This window comes from Lissotriton vulgaris, chromosome 10 (assembly GCF_964263255.1).
Source record: "Lissotriton vulgaris chromosome 10, aLisVul1.2, whole genome shotgun sequence".
Taxonomy (NCBI): Eukaryota; Metazoa; Chordata; class Amphibia; order Caudata; family Salamandridae; genus Lissotriton; species Lissotriton vulgaris.
Window position 1 is genome coordinate 69329675 of NC_141698.1, and position 18289 is coordinate 69347963.

The following is an 18289-nucleotide window of genomic DNA, read 5'->3' on the forward strand; positions in this document are numbered from 1 at the left end:
CCTACCTACAAGTTTTACTGATGAACCACAACTGTTCCCAACTAAATGGGAGCAGGAAACACTTGTCATTAATGGGGTGTATACCAGTTAAAGAGCTAAGCAGCGTTTGCTCAGAACACGACCAATAACCTGGAGAATCTGGGCCTGCTTTAGACCAATGCATAAACTACAGGGATCTCTGCTTGACCCAAGGTCACATATTCAAATTCCTTTACTTTTATCCTCTGAAGTTGATCAAATGAGAACTACGGAGTTAATTACCAATATAAAGCTGATGTGTAGCACCAAGAAATCACAGAAGAAGAACACACCTTATCTTAAAGAATGAGCCCAACCTACTAACCATAGTCCCCATCCTTGCTATAAGGACTAAACCGGTCTTCGGCCACTGTAGTCTTCGCCGCTCGTACACAACCATTAAGTTTAGTAAAACATCAGAGCTCAAAATATTACCATGATACACAAAGTGTAGTGCCTCAAACACATAGCACACTTTTTGACCTCAGGGTTTCTACAAAACAACAAAATATATTTTTAAATAAAATTGTTTATTTCCATTTATCAATCTCCACTGAAAAAATAATTTTTAGTCCATGCAAGAACAACACCCCTGCCCCCAGGGTTTCGGCTAGTCCTGATAGAAGTCTATGGTACAACTTTGAAAAACGCTCTTGGTAGGAGGGCAAAGGACTTGGCAGGGCCTGATTGCTTTCTGAACAAGTCACCACAGTGCACAAACTCTGGGACACTGGCAGGCAGAGGAGGCATGGAAGCATCTCAAGAAGCCCAGGTGTGCAGTCGCTACAGAAGATCTACATGGGATTTCTTCCAATTGCCAAGAGGGATCACCTGGATCCAGATAGCTGGTTTTGGTGACGTGGATGAATGTTCAAAACATAGTCCTGTGAACTGATCTTCTGTTGGCCTGGTGAGAACCTCCATCTGACCACAATACCATGGGTATAAGCTTCCCAGCAGAGCCCACTGAGATTGTGATACATAACGTTCCAAATATAGCTCTTTCTGAGGTCAGTCCATGTTCTCCACAGCCTGTAAAGACACCGCTTGTGAGTCCGCACCGTTCTCCAACTTTTCCGGGACCTCCCCAAGCCTCATGTTTTTCCACATGAAGTCCACAAACATTGAGGCTTGCAGCAAGCGACCGAGTCTCTGCAAATGCCGCTCTGTGGGAATAAGAGAGACGACCATTAAAAGCCTCATCCGGAGGACTTCGAGTAGCACATGATATTTTCCCACCAGTTACACTGCTAATTCTTATTCCTAAATTAAAGAAAAATAAACTCACAAACAACCTTCATTCATTGCACTGTTTAAATGACCATTCATGGCCCCTGGTGCAATTTAAAGGCAGTTCATTCCACACAGTACGCAACTGTAAGACGGTGAACTTCAGACCATCTACGCACAAGATTAACACACCTCGACAGCCTTCTGCTCACACTACTTGCGGACCGATGCGTCTACTTTCAGAAGTGGTTGGAGTGGTCCTTCAATCTTATTTACACAAGAGCAATGCGAGGGGATTTCATCATCTGCCCCGTCCACTTCCCGCCCTTTTATCAGTGTATCTGAGAACCCACAGAGCGAAGCACTTTCACAAGGGCATAAATAGATGAAGCTAGATCTGGAAAGGGAGGGGACAATGCGTGGAAACAGAAGTGCGGAGGAACCTCTTATTGATCCTAGCCCCTTACTGAAAACATTAAGGGGTGTTTTAGCAGTAACGTGTTACACATGGCCTTGTGTTAGGAATGTATTGTGTTATCAGCATGTGTACAGCACACTTGTATATTCTGTATGGCACCATAGTGCTGTCGAAGTATGGGCGTGCACTGCATACAATTCTTGTATTTTCATAGATGGGCTGTGTTTCAATGTGCGTGGTTGTGTCTGGCTAGTTGTGAAGATAGGTTTGTCCAAAGTATTGACCAATAACAGTTCATACTGATTAATGCAGAAACAAAAATGTGACTCATGGAGCTTTTCTGTGTGCTATGTGTATGGATGTGTGCAGCTTCTTTTACTTCCCCTGGGTGAATGGCTGCCCATTGCCTGGTCTCGGTAGACTGGTCTCAAGGCTGACATCCACAACAAAAGAAACACCCTCGATGCAATGCTCTGCTTTTGAGTGTGGGGGTTGTCTAAACTGGAGTGTTTAGGGTACAAGTTCAGATAACGTCAATGTTAAATTGCATGGTCGCAATGGCGAAAGGTAAAGAGTGGGGCGACACAGGCACTGGACCACCTGCCTTTGATTTCCAAAACGTAACTTTCCTTTTAGTAAAGTACAGGGAAGAACGCCTGCTCGCAACATCCAAAGCAGGGACCTGAAGACCAAGTGGCCATTTGCCATCAGCATCAGTCCCCACAGGTGCAACAAGATGTACAATCCAACTAAGCAAACCCAGTTGTTGAGAATCAGGGGCGTCTAAAGCTTATGTGAAACAATACTCCTGATGAGACCTTCCCGCCCCCTTCAACCCTCCCAAAGGTATCTTATCTCAGCATAGGGGAGTGTTCCTATAGAGGCCAGTTTAAAGTTTTAATTGGACCCTATTATGGCAGAGGCGGATATTGGTTTTAGGTATAAGTGGAAAAGCTGTTGGCTTGGAGGGTTGATAGAGGACTGTAATAATATCTCTGTTTTAAAAGTCACTCAGTGTAATTGAAAGTAAACTGATCTGTCGCTTGACTGAGGGCAGTGGCTTGCTGATCGGTGGCATGGCCACTGAACACTCACCGGTGTAGGGCAGCAAGGACTCCACCGCCGCCTTGATCCCGCTGTACTGCAGCAGCGCCTCCGGGCTCTCGTGTGTCAGCAGCACCTTCACCACAACCTGAGCCTCCAGGCAGTTCCGGGAGTTTGTGTTCCACGTCGTGCAGTATTTGAGCACAGATTCTGCAGGAAGGAAGCAAACGGTCAGCTCCAGTTAAAGCACTGGCTTCCTACAACTGTCAATCACTTTGTCCCACCCCACCCGCCTGCTCCACCTAAGCACCCACACTTTACCTACTCCTTTGAAGACAACAATTATGGAATTTGGACTAGGGTATTTCACATTTACAGTGGAAGTGGCTGCCCTGCTCTTAAGTTATGGTTGTATTCCCCTGCCCCCAAATGACTAACTTGGGAGAAAAAAAGCCAATAGCCCCATAAAACAGGAGACCCTTCTATGGCTCCACTAGATTGCACAGCACACCCACATTGCATTCAGGCCTTGCGAACATAAAAAAGATAGAATTTTATACTAAAAGCTAAAAGAAAAAAAAGAAAAAATGGACAGTGCAGAGGGAGCAATGAAAAAGTGACCCCAATGGAACGAGCGACCAAAACATTATTCATCGCTTCAATTTGAGGCAATGTGTGCACTGCTTCTTGGATTCTTAATCTGTGCTTTAATGTGTGTGAAGAAGTGGAACAAAATCCCAAAAAAGAACGAGAGAAGATAATATGCTCTGAATATGGCATAATTTACTAATAATTTACTTCAGTCCTTTTTAATTTGTGTTTTGTGTGCTCCATCACAGACAACAGTGGGGAGTGTATGGTGAAGGAGCACACTGGGCCAGGAATGGGTAGTTCACAGTATCCTGTTAGGCAGGCGCTGTCTCAATCTGAACATGCCTGTGATACTACAACTGCTCATTTAGGGTACTTCCATAGTACTGGAGCAGTTACACCGGTCATAACCGACTGATAATTACCTGCAGGGGCAGTAACAAGGGATAATGGCAATTATCGACACCATCAGGCACGCTCCGACTAGTCCCTAATCGCAATGTCTGTATGAATCTCAGTGGTAACCCACGACTCTCACAAAACGACTGAGCAAGAGCTGTGCAAGTGAGAGAGTGCGGAGGCACTCTTTAGACGAGGAGTAGGGAGCGGGCGTACCCTCTAGGTGTGACCAACATCCCCTCAACCCCAGTACCTCCCCCATCCTGCTAGGGGTGTGGCTGGCGCAGAGTGGCAGTAGCAGCCAAACTTACTGACATGCACACATTCTGGGTGGAGGACATTCAGTGATAGCAGCTGCTAGTGACAGAGAAGAGATCGCTTTTGAGTTTGTAGGGAGTTTGAAACCAGGGTAAAGCACACTTGTGGCCCCTGCACTACCCGCACTTTCTTCCTCTCAAGATGCAACTGGAGCCAGGAGTCAATCGTTTACAATTTGAAACCAGGGGATTGGGAGCTGCTAAGAACATTACTGTCTCCTAAGACCATGTCAGAGCGCTTAGAAAGCACACATTTATTAGCAATCAGGACCTTCATTCTTGGCTTTCCATTGGCTGGAGAGACCTTTAACATTCTAACTAAGGCTGGGCAGATAATGAAATGTGAATATTAAATAGGCTTATTTCTCTGGACCTTCATTGGCTGACCTTAACATGGAGGGTTGTGTGGCTGATTCTAGGAGGTCAAACATTAGCTGCAGATTAGAACTAAACCTCCAATGTGTTCAGTGACCCTAAGAAGTTTCAGTCGACTCCTGTTCGTTAACTAATGATGTATACAGTCTACGTAGGGATTACATTTCGGTCTACTCTGTTCTCAGAGGTTAACTGCTAACCCATGTCGTAAGAATACCTTAAAGGTACTTTAATGCAAGGGAGACCACGTATGGCAAACTGGGAATTTACCAGGTGCATGCATACAACAGGTATTAAGAAATATAAGTTGGAAACAGTCTGCCTCACTACTGGTGAAACACAGTTATGCCACACACTCCTGAGGCTCATAAACGTGCGTTTCACCATTCAGGTTACCCAATGTATTGCACGGTCTACTTTCTTCAGACATAGGCATTTGAGTAAAGAAATCTTCATTCTTAGGCATGTGGAACCAGCAATGTTCTATCTAGAGAGGACAGAAGAGATTAGAAAGCCTAAACAACTAGGGAACGTGCATGCCTTTAACAGAGGTACCCTAGTATGCAAGCCAGTTATAGCAACATGCAGATGTGTTACTCATTAGGAGGCAAACAACTTAACATTCACACCAAGAGCACACTCAACTTTTACAAAGAGGCTGGCTTCTACCTTCGTAGCAAACACCCCACTTCATCAATACAATACAAGGAAGAACTCCCAGAGGGGACAAGTGATTCTTAGGAATTTGTTTAGAACAGCTTGAACCACAAACCTTCTCCAGGCAATGCTGTATGCGTAGCATGTGAATCTATTCCAGATTAACAGTGTAAAAGAAACTAGCTACCTACTTGTAACAATGCTTGGGATGGTACGCAGGCGTCAAAACATTACAATGCATAAAAAGGCAAACAAAATATTCAAACACACATACATAACAGTAGAGCAAACATGAATCTAAAGATATCAAAGTTGGGCAAGGCAGAGTTCCATCTTACCAAGTGTGGAATCTTGTTGCAGACATTAAATTTAGTTTGCACTAGCGTTACCCCGAAAACTTCTTAAAAAATGTTAAAAATTCCCCACCTGACCACTAGAAGGCAAGGCTATGCTCAGTAGGTCAATCTATACAATCTCAAGCAGCAACACTATTGTTGCAACTATTTTTTATGCAGATGTTGCCGACATGCTGACCAAGGCCTGCAGAAGTGGTACTGTGGTGTTTGAAGTCACGTTAACATGGTTTCGAAGAAGAAGTGAGCCTGAATGGTTGGCAATTCAAAGATGGGCCAGGACAAGGAAAAAGGGAAGGAGATGGCAATGGTGATGAGGTCTCACCTCATTCACCCAAACACTAGAAGAAAGGATGACGAGAAAGAGGGCTTAAGAGAAAATGGGGCAGGAAGAGTAACTAAGTAGTGGGGGAAAAAGATTATAACAGAAAGATATGGGTGATTCAAAATTAACCAACTTGAAATTGTCATTTTGGTGAATGTCATTAATTTTTGTCGAAACGGGTGCAAAAGAATGGATTTGTCATATCTTTTTTTACAACTTTTTACCATGTGAACAGAACCGTTTTGGCTTAATCTGTTATCACGCCGAAGTGGCTTGCAGTTGGCTATTTGTGATTGTCTGCAGAGCTTATTTGGACACTTTTCCCCATACGTGCTTTTGGGTTATCCGACAGGTGTGTTTGTTGCGAAAAGTTTCCAGGTGTAGTTTTGGGTTATATGTCTGGTGTTGTCTGGAATAATACATAGTTTAGTTGTTCCCTTCAGTTAATTATGAGCCTGGTTTACAATAATGCACAGACCTATTAATATCAAAGTAAGCCTTTTCGTCATTATTGGTAGTTTTGGGGTTACCTATGTCCTACTTATCACCAGGTGCTACCCTAGCAAATGTATATCCCTCAAAAAAGAGGTACCATTTTGAAATCGCCCCTCACACTTCTGAGGTTTCCATTATGAGTACAGAAACAACTACATAAACAGTAGCTTTTCTGAGCAAAGGGATCAACTCACCTTTCTGGTCCTGTCTCAGTTTCAAGATAACCTCCTCTAACTTCTTTTCCCCAGTGGGTTCTTGGAGGATGGCTGGAAGCAAAATAGGGAACAAATGGCAAACGCTGAATATAATAACACATAATTTACTCTGAAAATGAAGGTAATGAAATCATATTAGCAAAAACAAAAAACAAAAACAAACAAACATTGGACCTAGGATGCTTGATTCCGGTCCAGGGAACACATGGCTTGGCAGTTCGGGCTGGACTGTTCCCATGAGGTACAGGGTCAAGGCTGATTTGCATATGGCCATGTTCTGAACTGGGGTGGCTTGGTGAGCAAAATAACAATGGATTAAACCCAGATCTGTGACTGGGGGTGAATGTTTTGCCATTGTGCAACATTCCGTCCATCATCTTGTGTGTTTTGCTGTTCACCCTATATGGGAAGGGTATGCCCAGACATGGGTCCCGTGCTCACTATGCCACTGGAGTCAAGCTATCCTGGATGAAGACGGCTGATAGCCAGAAACCGGTCCTAGGATGCTTGATTCCGGTCCAGGGAAGACATGGCTTGGCAGTTCGGGCTGGACTGTTCCCATGAGGCACAGGGTCAAGGCTGATTTGCATATGGCCATGTCTGAACTGGGGTGGCTTGGTGAGCAAAATAACGATGGATTAAACACAGATCTGTGACTGGGGGTGAATGTTTTGCCATTGTGCAACATTCGGTCCATCATCTTGTGTGTTTTGATAAAATCATGTTAGACATCAACACAAGGCAACAAATAAAGCAAACTGTTGCCACCAGGAGGGTTGCTTGGGGATGGCAGTCCGCTCTCCCTAATGGGGAGCATATCCTTCTTGCATACCACAAAAACATTAAGCCGCACTGGGATAAATATTTCATCTTTGATGGAGGCGGTAAGGGGCTGGCGGTGATGTTTTCGGATTGTGTTTCACATATTTGAGATGATCCATTTCCATTCTCTTGTCGTTAGTTCAAAATAGACCTGCTGCACTCCAGAAATGCAAATGATAACAGGTCAAGAGCCACAGAACTGTCAAGTAGCACATTAAAGGAGCATTTAGTGAACTAATAAAATTGTACTTTTGTGGGCTGATTTAATCTAGAAGCTTACTATCAATAGACTCTCCACCTATGTTAAAGGAAATAGCCGTGAAAGTATAAGGACACAAGGGGTTTTATTAGGCACATTCTGAATTGGGAGCAGATGAAAATATCCTAAGCCTGCTCAGATGATAACTGAAAGATGTACAGTAAGATGCTGATATCTCGAATTTCTCGCACTGTGTAAGGACTGAGCAGGGTTCAACCTTTGGAGCACATCTCTCTCTAGATGGTAGTTTGCCAGTACGTCTCTTGAATTCTTGATTAAATATTATCAAGCGAGATGGCCCAAGTTAATCGTGTTACATGTAGAGGTGAAGGGAGACACAATAGCCACTTGATGTCAACTGGCAGCCATGTAGTGGCAATCTCGTGGCAATGTGTGACTTTGATCCCATCAGGAGCATCATTCACCAATATTTTGATGTCAAGTCAAGTCATAAAATTTATATAGCGCACTACATACCCAGAGGGTCTCAAGGCGCTTAGGGAGGGGAGGAGGATTACTTGTCAAATATCCACGTTTTAAGTTGCTTTCTGAATGCTAGGTGGTTCTGGGTAAGGCGAAGGTAAGTGGGAAGTAAGTTCCATGTTTTAGCCGCCAGGTATGAGAAGGATCGACCTCCCATGGTGGTCTTGTTGATGCGAGGTACAGTGGCGAGGGCTTGGCTGGAGGATCGTAGTTGGCGGGGGGGTGTAGAAGGACAGTCGTGAGTTGAGGCATTCTGGTCCGATTTCGTAGAGTGCCTTGTGTGCGTGGGTCAGAAGTCGAAAAGTGATCCTCTTATTGACGGGTAGCCAGTGGAGGTTTTTCAGGTGATCAGAGATGTGTTCGTTACGCGGGATGTCTAATATGATCCTGGCTGAGGCGTTTTGGATTTGTTGGAGTTTTTTCTGGAGTTTAACGGTAGTACCTGCGTAGAGTGTGTTTCCGTAGTCCAGTCGGCTCGTGACCAGAGCATGGGTGACTGTTTTTCTGGTTTCGGTGGGGATCCAGCGAAATGTTTTTTTGAGCATGCGAAGAATGTTGAAGCAGGAAGAGGAGACGGCGCTGACTTGTCTGTTCATTGAAAGTGAAGAATCCAGGATAACGCCTAGGTTCCGTGCATGGTCTGTCGGGATGGGTGCTTTTCCAAGGGCTTCCGGCCACCAAGAGTCGTCCCATGCAGAGGGGGATGTACCTAAGATGAGGACTTCTGTTTTATCTGAGTTCAGTTTCAGACGGCTGTGTTTCATCCATTCGGCAACTTCTTTCATTCCTTCGTGTAGGTTAGTTTTGGCGGTGCTGGGGTCATTGGTGAGAGAAAGGATCAGTTGAGTGTCATCCGCTTAAGAGATGATGTTGAGGTTGTGTTGGCGGGCGATGGCTGCGAGGGGGCTCATGTATACGTTGAAGAGGGTGGGACTGAGTGAGGATCCTTGTGGTACGCCACAGATGACTTCGGTGGCCTCTGACTTGAAAGGTGGGAGGCGGACTCTCTGAGTTCTTCCGGCGAGGAACGAGGTGATCCATTCAAGTGCTTTTCCTTGTATTCCGATGTTTTTGAGGCGTTGTAAAAGGGTGCTGTGGCAGACTGTGTCGAAGGCTGCAGAGAGGTCGAGGAGGATGAGGGCGACTGTGTCTCCATTGTCCAGTAGAGTTCGAATGTCGTCTGTTGCTGCGATGAGGGCGGTCTCAGTGCTGTGTTTTGCTCGGAAGCCAGACTGTGAGGAGTCGATGCATTATTCTGAGTGGACTCTGAGATCTCATCCAAATTTACATTACAAGCAACAGAAACATTTGATCACTCAACCCCTCTAAATACTGCAGTTCGTGGTCAGTGTGGGCTATCCTTTCAACCCCAAACCCAGTGGCGGAAAGAGCCCGAACAGTAGGGCTATGAGTTTTTCATGGAATGTCTTACATTGAGGTGAAAAAAAGTTAACCAGCCACAAGTCTGCGGTATTGACTCTTTTCAGCCTTCTCAGAAACAAGTTAAGCACTGACCTCTGTTTGCTCAAATGCAGGCTGATCCTACCCAGTGTAAAACTGTAGCTAGTAAAGGTTGATACCATCAAATGTCTGACCTTGCGTTCCCTGTAAATCGTTACATCTGTTTATTTTTCTAGATAGCATCAGTGACAAACCTTTGGATCCCAACCTTCATGTGGCTGCTCGACTATACGAATAGGGGAGAACAGAGGTCTTCTTTTTACGTGAATCAAGAGTTAGTGGTAGCATATTATATATACAGTAGTAGTCCTTGCCTTAAGGAACCTCATCGGGCGCCAACTTGCTCTTTACTACGACATGACACCTTTCGTGTTGGCCTGAACTCCAATATCATCATTTGCTCACTGAACTACCTCTCTAAATGAACCTCTTTGGTAATCTGCTGAGATCATCAGTTCCACATCACTGAATAAATAACACAAGCGTTTGTGAGATATAATCGTGTCTGTAAATAACATTGGTGCATAATCAATTACAGCAGTAATCTGCAGTATCATCGTCACTGCGTTACTTTAGAGAGACTTTGTCTCTCCGAAACATTTAAGAAATATGTTTTGAAATGATAAAAACCATCAGTAGATGTGCGACGCAGAGTCCAGTCATATGTCATTAATGCACATTGTTGGTTGTCAGACCCCAGTTCAGGTGGTCACAGAGCAAACCTGGTGTATTTGGGTCTGTCCTACTACAGCTTTGGATATAGGGCCAAGTACACTACTTCCACATTTAACTCACAGAGTAGTAAGCCGTCAAAAGATTCTCAGGAAGGTAGTGTTATGTAGCATTCAGTACTACACAACACCACCTTCAGCACTCAAGCAACCGACGCAATTACACAATTAATCACTGTCCAGCCAACTGCATATCTTTAGTGAAAGAAAGAGAATACCACACTATTACTGGGAGTACAATCTCACCTAAAGTCTCTTAGTCAAGCACCACAGCTTCTGCAGTGCAATCACCTACTTTTGGGTACCGCCACTAAGATCTTTAGCAAATCTCAGCGATAGGGGCATAGGTAAAGATTAGGTACAGGTGCGCGATCAATAAGCAATCATCATATAGGCAATTCATATGTTAGTTCAAATACTTATTGAGCTAGAGTTCACATTGGAAAAAGGTTAACTTCCGGACGAATGGATTATCTTGGTGTGTTCGAAAGACGGTCTCATAGTCTTCCGTGCTCATGTCTTGTGGTACCAGTTCCACAGAGACACTGCTTTTGTGGTGCCAGAGGATGTACTCATCAAGATCGCGCTCTCTGCATCTTCTTCAGCGGCGCAGGAGCACAACAGTGGCCGTTATCCTCAATCGGGTCACTAAGGAGATTAGCACGCTAGGCATAGTTAGCAAGTGCTCTTCTTCAGCAGTTACTGCCTCTGGCTGTTGGCCATCAGCAGCACAGTCTGTTGGACAAGCTGAACACTAGATGGAAGGCACGCTCTTGTTCTGACTTTGGTTCCTTCATGCAATCGCCATTGACCCCTCATGATTCGGGCCAGCACCATCTTTACTCCTGTTGGCAGTCTGCTTCATCTGCGTCCATATGCCAGGAATACTTTTGGGCTCTGCCTCCAAAGCAGTACCTTTTCTTGCAGGGCCACGTGGTCTCATTCCCTCTCTGAGCATACAAGCAGGCTTCTAGGCGCTAGTTAGACCACAGCTTCTGCAGCAGGTTGAAGAGACTTCAGGTGATGTCGCCTGAGCTCTGGAAGACAGGCTGTCATGTAAACACCAGCCCTAGTCTCAAAACAGCCCTTGGAGTCTCTACAAAGAACTCGCTTCCTTTATGAAGAAGAACATGGGAAATGGAACAAAGTGGGGTGACTTGGATCACATTTTAAACTCCTTATCCAGACATGTGATAAAGATCCACTGTCTAATACGCTGGAACTGGTTTGAGGTGGTTCCCTTTCAAATGTAATTTTCTAGCTGTAGTGAAGACACTGCCTTTGTGCCTGGTGATGGCTCTCAAAGCAGGAAGTTATGATGTTGGCTCCAATAAGGAGTATCCAAAGGAAACATGGGCACAGTTACGGGTGAGGACTGCGGATCTGGCTGCCATAAGCATTCCTCAGGAATACCCAAGGACAAGCAAAAGGCCCTTACCTACAGGATCTGCTGACACATCTCCTCTACCATGCGATCTACCATATGGCAATGCTCAGGAAAACCTAATCAGCAATCCGTCCTAGAAGATCCTGAGAGAATATTTAAGGGCGCCTTGTCTTCATACTCCTGCACTTCTGAATCTCTTACCTTCCTATCCCAGAAATGCAGACAATACAGGGAAATGCAGGGAAAGCTGTATCTATCCATAATCCTGTGTCATGCAAACCGAGGGGCAATCCAAAATTGCTCCCACTGGTCCCAGCAACCATACTTGCATAGAATACAGGTACCATATGTGCGCCACACTTTACCATGTAGGCATACACCAAGAATAGGAGCGCAAGGGTCAAGGTGCTTGATAGAAGCACAACCTTACTCAAAAGGGTCGGTAAGGCATGACAACATAAAACAAAACCGGTTCCAGGATATTTATTCACAAAAACCGATGTACTGCTACTCTCATTTTATGTCAATACCCCAGAACATGGACAGTAGTCTCATACCAACAAAAGAGGGCCCTTTAGGCACCCCTCCGGGTAGGTCACAGAACAGGTCATTAAGGACAGAACTAGGCCTTCAGTGCATATGCTAGATTAGTATCTTAGCTGGGCAGGAAACGACTCAGGATCCCAGTTTCATGTTCAATTCAGATCACTCATGGCAGGCGTACTAGAATGTATAGCACACTAGTGACATAACCTTGCCAGCATCTGCTTAATAACAAGAATGCCTGTTTTCCCCTTTAGGATATGGCAAGTGTGGCTGTTTCTAAACCCTAGTGCTCTACACTGCGCAGGTGTGAAGCCCATATTTTTGAGGGTCAACAAACATTTCTGTAGGTATATACCCGACCATGGGTGTCATCTTAATGAGGGTATACATGTGTCTTGAAGCACATAAGCTATTGTAAATGATGTTCAACAGGAGGAGGTTTTTGGCAGAGAAAAAAACCCACAATATTTGCTCAGGACAATGCCATTTTATCATTGATCATAAAAGACGCCAGATTTCGTAAGGCACCACTTTTGACCCCAGTCAGCAGATACACACCCATTTACAGGAGACAAAACTACTTTTTACCACTTGAATCTACTCCAAGGTAAGCACCTGAACGGGACTGGTAACAAGCAATTTGTGTAATCTGGCATAGGTTCAGACAGACAAAAACCCTTTGTATTAAAGGCTGTGGCCAACATACAAGAATGTGAAGTAACAATATCCGGCTGAACTTAATGCTTTTTGACTACACACCTAAAACTATCAAAATGTATGAAGTCGATAAGGAAGTTTTACAGGTATTGAAGGTGTTCCTGGCAAACTAAATGTGTACATAATAGTTAACATTTTCTGATACTTTTTTAGATAAAGAGAGTAATGAACAATGTCGCTCCAAAAACCCTGCAGGACTTTCAAAGGCTGCATTTTTAAGGGGAGCAAGCAATGACATGTTATGTTCACTGGAGCAAAACTCCACCCTTTCACACTTTTTGATGCCAGGAGGGTGTCAAGCTTTCCACGTTCAGAGGATACATTTAAGCATTTTTTCCAGAATGAGAGGTTTTACCAGGCCAAACAGAGAGGGTAGCCTTTATATTAGACCCAACACCCTTCCTGTTACCTTGTCATCATGTTGTCTTCGACAACTCTTTCAAAATTTTGGTTCAACCCTTAAACATTCTCTAGGGATCAGTCTTTTGTCGCAGGTAACCACTGAGTTAGAAAGCGATCAGAGTTATAACGTTCAAGCCATACCGGTATGGCCTTTTAAACTCTCAGTTGTCGAATCAGAGAAGGAACGTGTGGTGTTCTGATGTGACCATTGTAGTTGCACACCAAGAAGAAGTATGGCACAGTGCATGTTTCATGTTGTTTCCTGCCCTCTGTAGGTACAGAGGAAGAGACTTAGCAGCTTGAGCAGTAGATGTTACCAATCTTGGACTCTACCTTCAGCTGACATTGCAGCACCACAGGCGCACGAAGACCAACGCGTTATGACATTCCCTTAAGACTATAGCTCCGCAGACGGACAATTTGAGCTGAACTAGGACAATATCAGCAGTTATCAGAATGAGTCACATCCTTTGTAGAGGATGCCCCTTGCGAAGGTGGCGATCTAAGGCTGGAAATGTGGAACAGGTAGCCACAGCATGAGGATGGGTGCCCAACGGCCTCAAAATACACCTGGCAAGAGCAGTTCTAACACTTGGGGAGGTGGCAACTATTTAAGCTATTTGTAATCTAGAAGTGTTTCTTGCTCTTTGGTGAAACACCCTGAAAATCTAACATTTAGCGTGATTCCTCAGCTGTATTCGTAATAGAAGTGGAATAAAAAAACTAAAGTGAGCATTTTAGGAGAGCAGCAGCTGTAACACAACACCAGCTTTAGATGCATGATACCAAGCAGTAAAATGTTTCAGAAGTGTCCTAAGAATAACTGATTGCTTTGATGGTTTAAGACAGTTTAGGAATTACGTTAACCCCAACTTTAACTGTGATAATCCCCTTTTGGCACCAGCGAGACCACCTGTATGAAGTTAGTCCAGCACTCATATCAACCGACTGGACACTGAGGTGATGCAGCACGGATAAGGCCATTCAAAACAATAGGATTACCATTTTTGGTTCCAAAATAATCAATCTAGATTTTGGAGGGGGCACGGAAAATAAATGTCACAGTAATGGTGCGGTCCATTGGAAAATCCACACCAACCATTGATATGCAAGTAGCTCTGATCTGCGGACAACCAGTGAAGACATGTTACATAGTACAAAGGTCTGAGCCCAACACTAATGGGAGGAGAACATGTTAATCTACAGCCGCACATGTTACGAACTACACGTTGAATAATTCACTTACCCTTGATCACGGTCAGCACTGTATACGGGTGGTCCAGTGATATGGCCAGTCCCAGTGCTTTCACAAAGTTCTTCTCATGCAGCAAATTAGAGAGTTCTTGTTGTCTGTAATACAAAGCAACACAGTTAACCAGGGGATGCAGGAAGTGTCCAAGGCAAAGTGGTGAGAAATACATGTATTGCCAGGAATAATCTCTGCATCCGGCAGCGACAACACGTGAGCAGCAGCTGCTGCAGCTAAACAAAACACGAAAGAAAAAAATCCTTCCCAGAAACAGAATTCCTACATACACATAATGAAGGACCCAGCAGAGGGCCACAAATAGTCAAGCTAAAACATTGACAGAGAAATTCTAGACAGAGTGGGCAATAGTGTTTAGACTGGCAAGCACTTTGTTTGACTTCCTTAAGTCAGATGTTTATTTCAGACAACAGCCTAAAGCGAGCAAGGGTGATTTATGGGAACTTACTGTATTTTGTTAGAGCAGCATATCTTAGGAAAAAGAAAATTGAGCTCACTAAGAACACAACAGCCCAAATCTGTCAGACCAATGCACGTATGACAACTTTCTTCAAAGATTCGAAAACTGGACTAGCTCCATGTTCAGCATTGCAACCTCCGTAAGGTCTTGCAAATCACCCTCTAAGTCTTTATGTAACAGGATATTACACATTAACGTAAATGTTACAACAGGGCCCCCCTCCACTCAATTCGCTGTTAAACAAAACAATAGAATGCATGGGCGGTCATGAGCAGTGCTAACACCCTTTACGTTGTCTTCCATGCCAGTTAATTTAACTGTACAAATATCAACCTCTAAGGTCCCCCAAGCTCCTGCAGTCAAAGTTGCAAGACTTCTACTGATGGGCATGAGCTTTAGAAATGTTGGACGTGAATCTAAAAATCTTACTGTACACAAACGTGTCTAAAAAATTTTAAACTGCAATTCAGCATGTAAAATCGACTGAGCCTGAGTAAAAAGTGTGAACACTTTGAACAAGGGTTTGGGTCCCAACCTGTTATACTTATTTCACTCTTTTATCCCTCATAGTTTGTTCACCACTGCTGTGGCCGGAAGGTTTGGGGGAGCTCTGTGCAGGCGTTAATGCCTGTTTTCAAAGTATAAAGTGTAAGTGGCCTGCTTAAGAGAGAAGGTAATCTCCGGCAAGATCAGAGCTCAATTTGCCACCAGAATTACAATGGAGACCTCAGAGGTGCCCAGGACAGTCAACAGCCACGCATATAACCAGCAATGCAGGGGTAATGAGGAAGGTGGGTGGATGGTTCCTTCTGAGAATTTAGGGTTTTCAACTTAAGGCCAATAAAGACAAAGTAGAATGTCTAACTGCTTGAACTGCAAGTGGCACTTGAAGGTTAAGCGGGGGAAGAGTGGTGAACAAAAGAGCTTTGTGAGATCTGCCAAAGCAATCATTAACATACATTTTCTTATCAGAATTACACAATTCAAGATGGCTTTTGAGAGCATGCCAGTGAAAGCAAATCAAACAGGGAAGTACTTTGTGTGATTAGAGAAGGAGGGGAACTATAAAAGCGAGTTAGTAAAACTGATACTGACCATTTGGCACAGAAAGAACCAGTAAACTATTTACCCGATGACAGGAATTATTGCAGGTTTTCCACTCTCTTACATTCTTCCTTCTCCGTTTAGCTTGCGAGTACAATCTCTGCTACTGCGCCACTACATCCTTCACTACATACCACCACTATGTAACCATCAGCATCTGAGAATTGAGACACTGCTTTGGCAGACCAGAGTCCAGATTTGTAATCTTTTCTCTGCAGTCAATTCCCTAGGCAATTCTCAGACTACTATTCTTTGGAGAAAAAGCATACTGAGTGAAAGGACTGCTGAAGCCTGCACAAATGCAACCCAACCGCAGAGGTGTCTTTACTGACCGGTTTGCACCAAAAGACAATGCATGTGGTCTGCATTCTGAAGCACCATTGTACGTTTACGGCGGGTTACCTCCTGCTCTTTCCAATGGCACACAGACAAAATACAGCCAAGACTGTGCTGTGGGGATGCACATTACTTAACTGCATTAGGCTCATGCCACCGATGACTGCTGCATCCCTGAAGATGCCAGAAGGGAAGTATCTCCTCCCCAGGACAACCTATAACTGTTTAGGGTGGCTCTTTTGTTGTTATTGTTGGGCCTAAATGCTTTCCACTTTAAGTGGCAGATTTAATCAAGAGAGGCATGGCTATGGGGGAGCGGGGGTGTCTTAAAAGGCCTCGACCTGGAGATCTGAAAGGAGAGGGATTCAAAAAGGTAGCTTTACCATGTTCGAGAGGGATTCATGTGCTAGCTCTTTTGAATGGTGATGAGGATATCAGTAAAGGCAGCTTCAGGGATCCGGTCAAGACAGGATAGATGGACCAGTACATCTTAAAGGGGTACAGATCTCTCTCTGGGAGTACTAGCAAGGGAAACTCAACTGTTTAAGATGCCCATGTATGAGAAGCAGGAGTAATAAAAACACCCTACAGCATAATCATTGGAAAGGATGTCTAGTGAATAAGAATAGGTCTCAAATCCAATCATCCTTCCCTAAAGGGGACACTAAGTGAAAGATGCCCCAATAGATTTCAAAACCTATACATCCTTATTTACAGCACACCTAAACTTGTTCATGTTACTACTGAACATCTGCAAACCAATCCAGACATGAACGTTGAGCTATTCTTTCATGATTAACAAGGCGAAGAGAGATTATGTTAAAGGGACTGTCGTTTTTCCACTGCTGGGAGCTTCTATTCCAATTGTCCTCTAGCTTCCTTTATAGAGGTTTTGGACATCAGCTGTCAGGTGTCTTATGCTACCTTTTTACCAAATGGAATACAGGATGAGCTATACAAAGCAGAACCCTTCGACTCCATCTACCGTTTCAGACTGAAGACCTTCATGTTTACGGGTCCATGAAAATATGTAAAACACTGCTCACCAAATTCACCTCATACACAGTAGCAACGCTGAATAAACTAGCAAAGCACTAGAGCAGAACTCTTAATCAATGCTGAAATACGATTTCTACAAGAGGAAACAGTTCCTCTTGCCCAACCATAGGTCAGGACACATACCCACTTACAGTGCTGTGAAATCTGAACAAACAAAACAGGTAGAAATAAAGAACAGCAGCTGTTCCACCACCCAAGCGAGTAAATGCTTCCTTTAACACTGACCTGAATTCCTACAGCAATAGAACAAAGAGAGAGTCACAAGTGATCTTTCTCTGCATCAGACTGTAACAGCAAGAACTTCTTCCAAAATCTGATATTTGTTGTTTTAGCAAACAAGCCGTGCATAGGCGAGCCTCTGCGACAAAGACGACTATCAAAAAAGAATCCCGCCTTTAGTGAAAACTCCAGGTAATTTCGGCAAAGGAACAATGTGAAGCAAGCACCACTTCAACAGCCACACATCAAGGTCAGACACCATTAAAGGATGGCTTGCAAGTTAATTCAAATACTCAAACAGACGGTCTTACCCTACATGATATCATGTAAGATTACTGCAATAACAAAGTGAAGGCATGACTTAATCTCAGACACTGGCAATGGCTCAGGGCTGCATTGAAGTCCATCCTTTTTCGTCCACTATGCTGCTTATGACAGATCAACCATATGCAAATCAGTCTTGGCCCTGCTCCAATAGCAACAAGCACCTGTCTGAAGTGGCGTGATGGACACAAAAAAGAAGGACCTGGTTAACGTCCAGAGTCATTACCAGGGGCTGAAATGAGTAGTCAAAGCCTCTTTTGTGAGGCTTATTCAAG

At 44.1% G+C, this 18289-nt stretch overlaps 1 protein-coding gene across 2 annotated transcripts in view; it reads right to left on the reverse strand.

Moving 5' to 3' along the window:
* Positions 1 to 529: 529 nt before the first annotated feature.
* TBL3 (transducin beta like 3) overlaps positions 530 to 18289 on the reverse strand; it is a 175756-nt gene continuing 157996 nt past the window's right edge. For both annotated transcript variants that reach the window (XM_086940511.1, XM_086940510.1), the window contains exons 19-22: positions 14492 to 14595; positions 6417 to 6488; positions 2762 to 2920; positions 530 to 1184 (exon numbers count right to left, since the gene is read on the reverse strand). In XM_086940511.1, coding sequence (XP_086796637.1) covers positions 1030 to 1184; positions 2762 to 2920; positions 6417 to 6488; positions 14492 to 14595 — 490 coding nt within the window. In that variant the 3' untranslated portion in view covers positions 530 to 1029. The remainder of the gene's footprint in view (positions 1185 to 2761; positions 2921 to 6416; positions 6489 to 14491; positions 14596 to 18289) is intronic.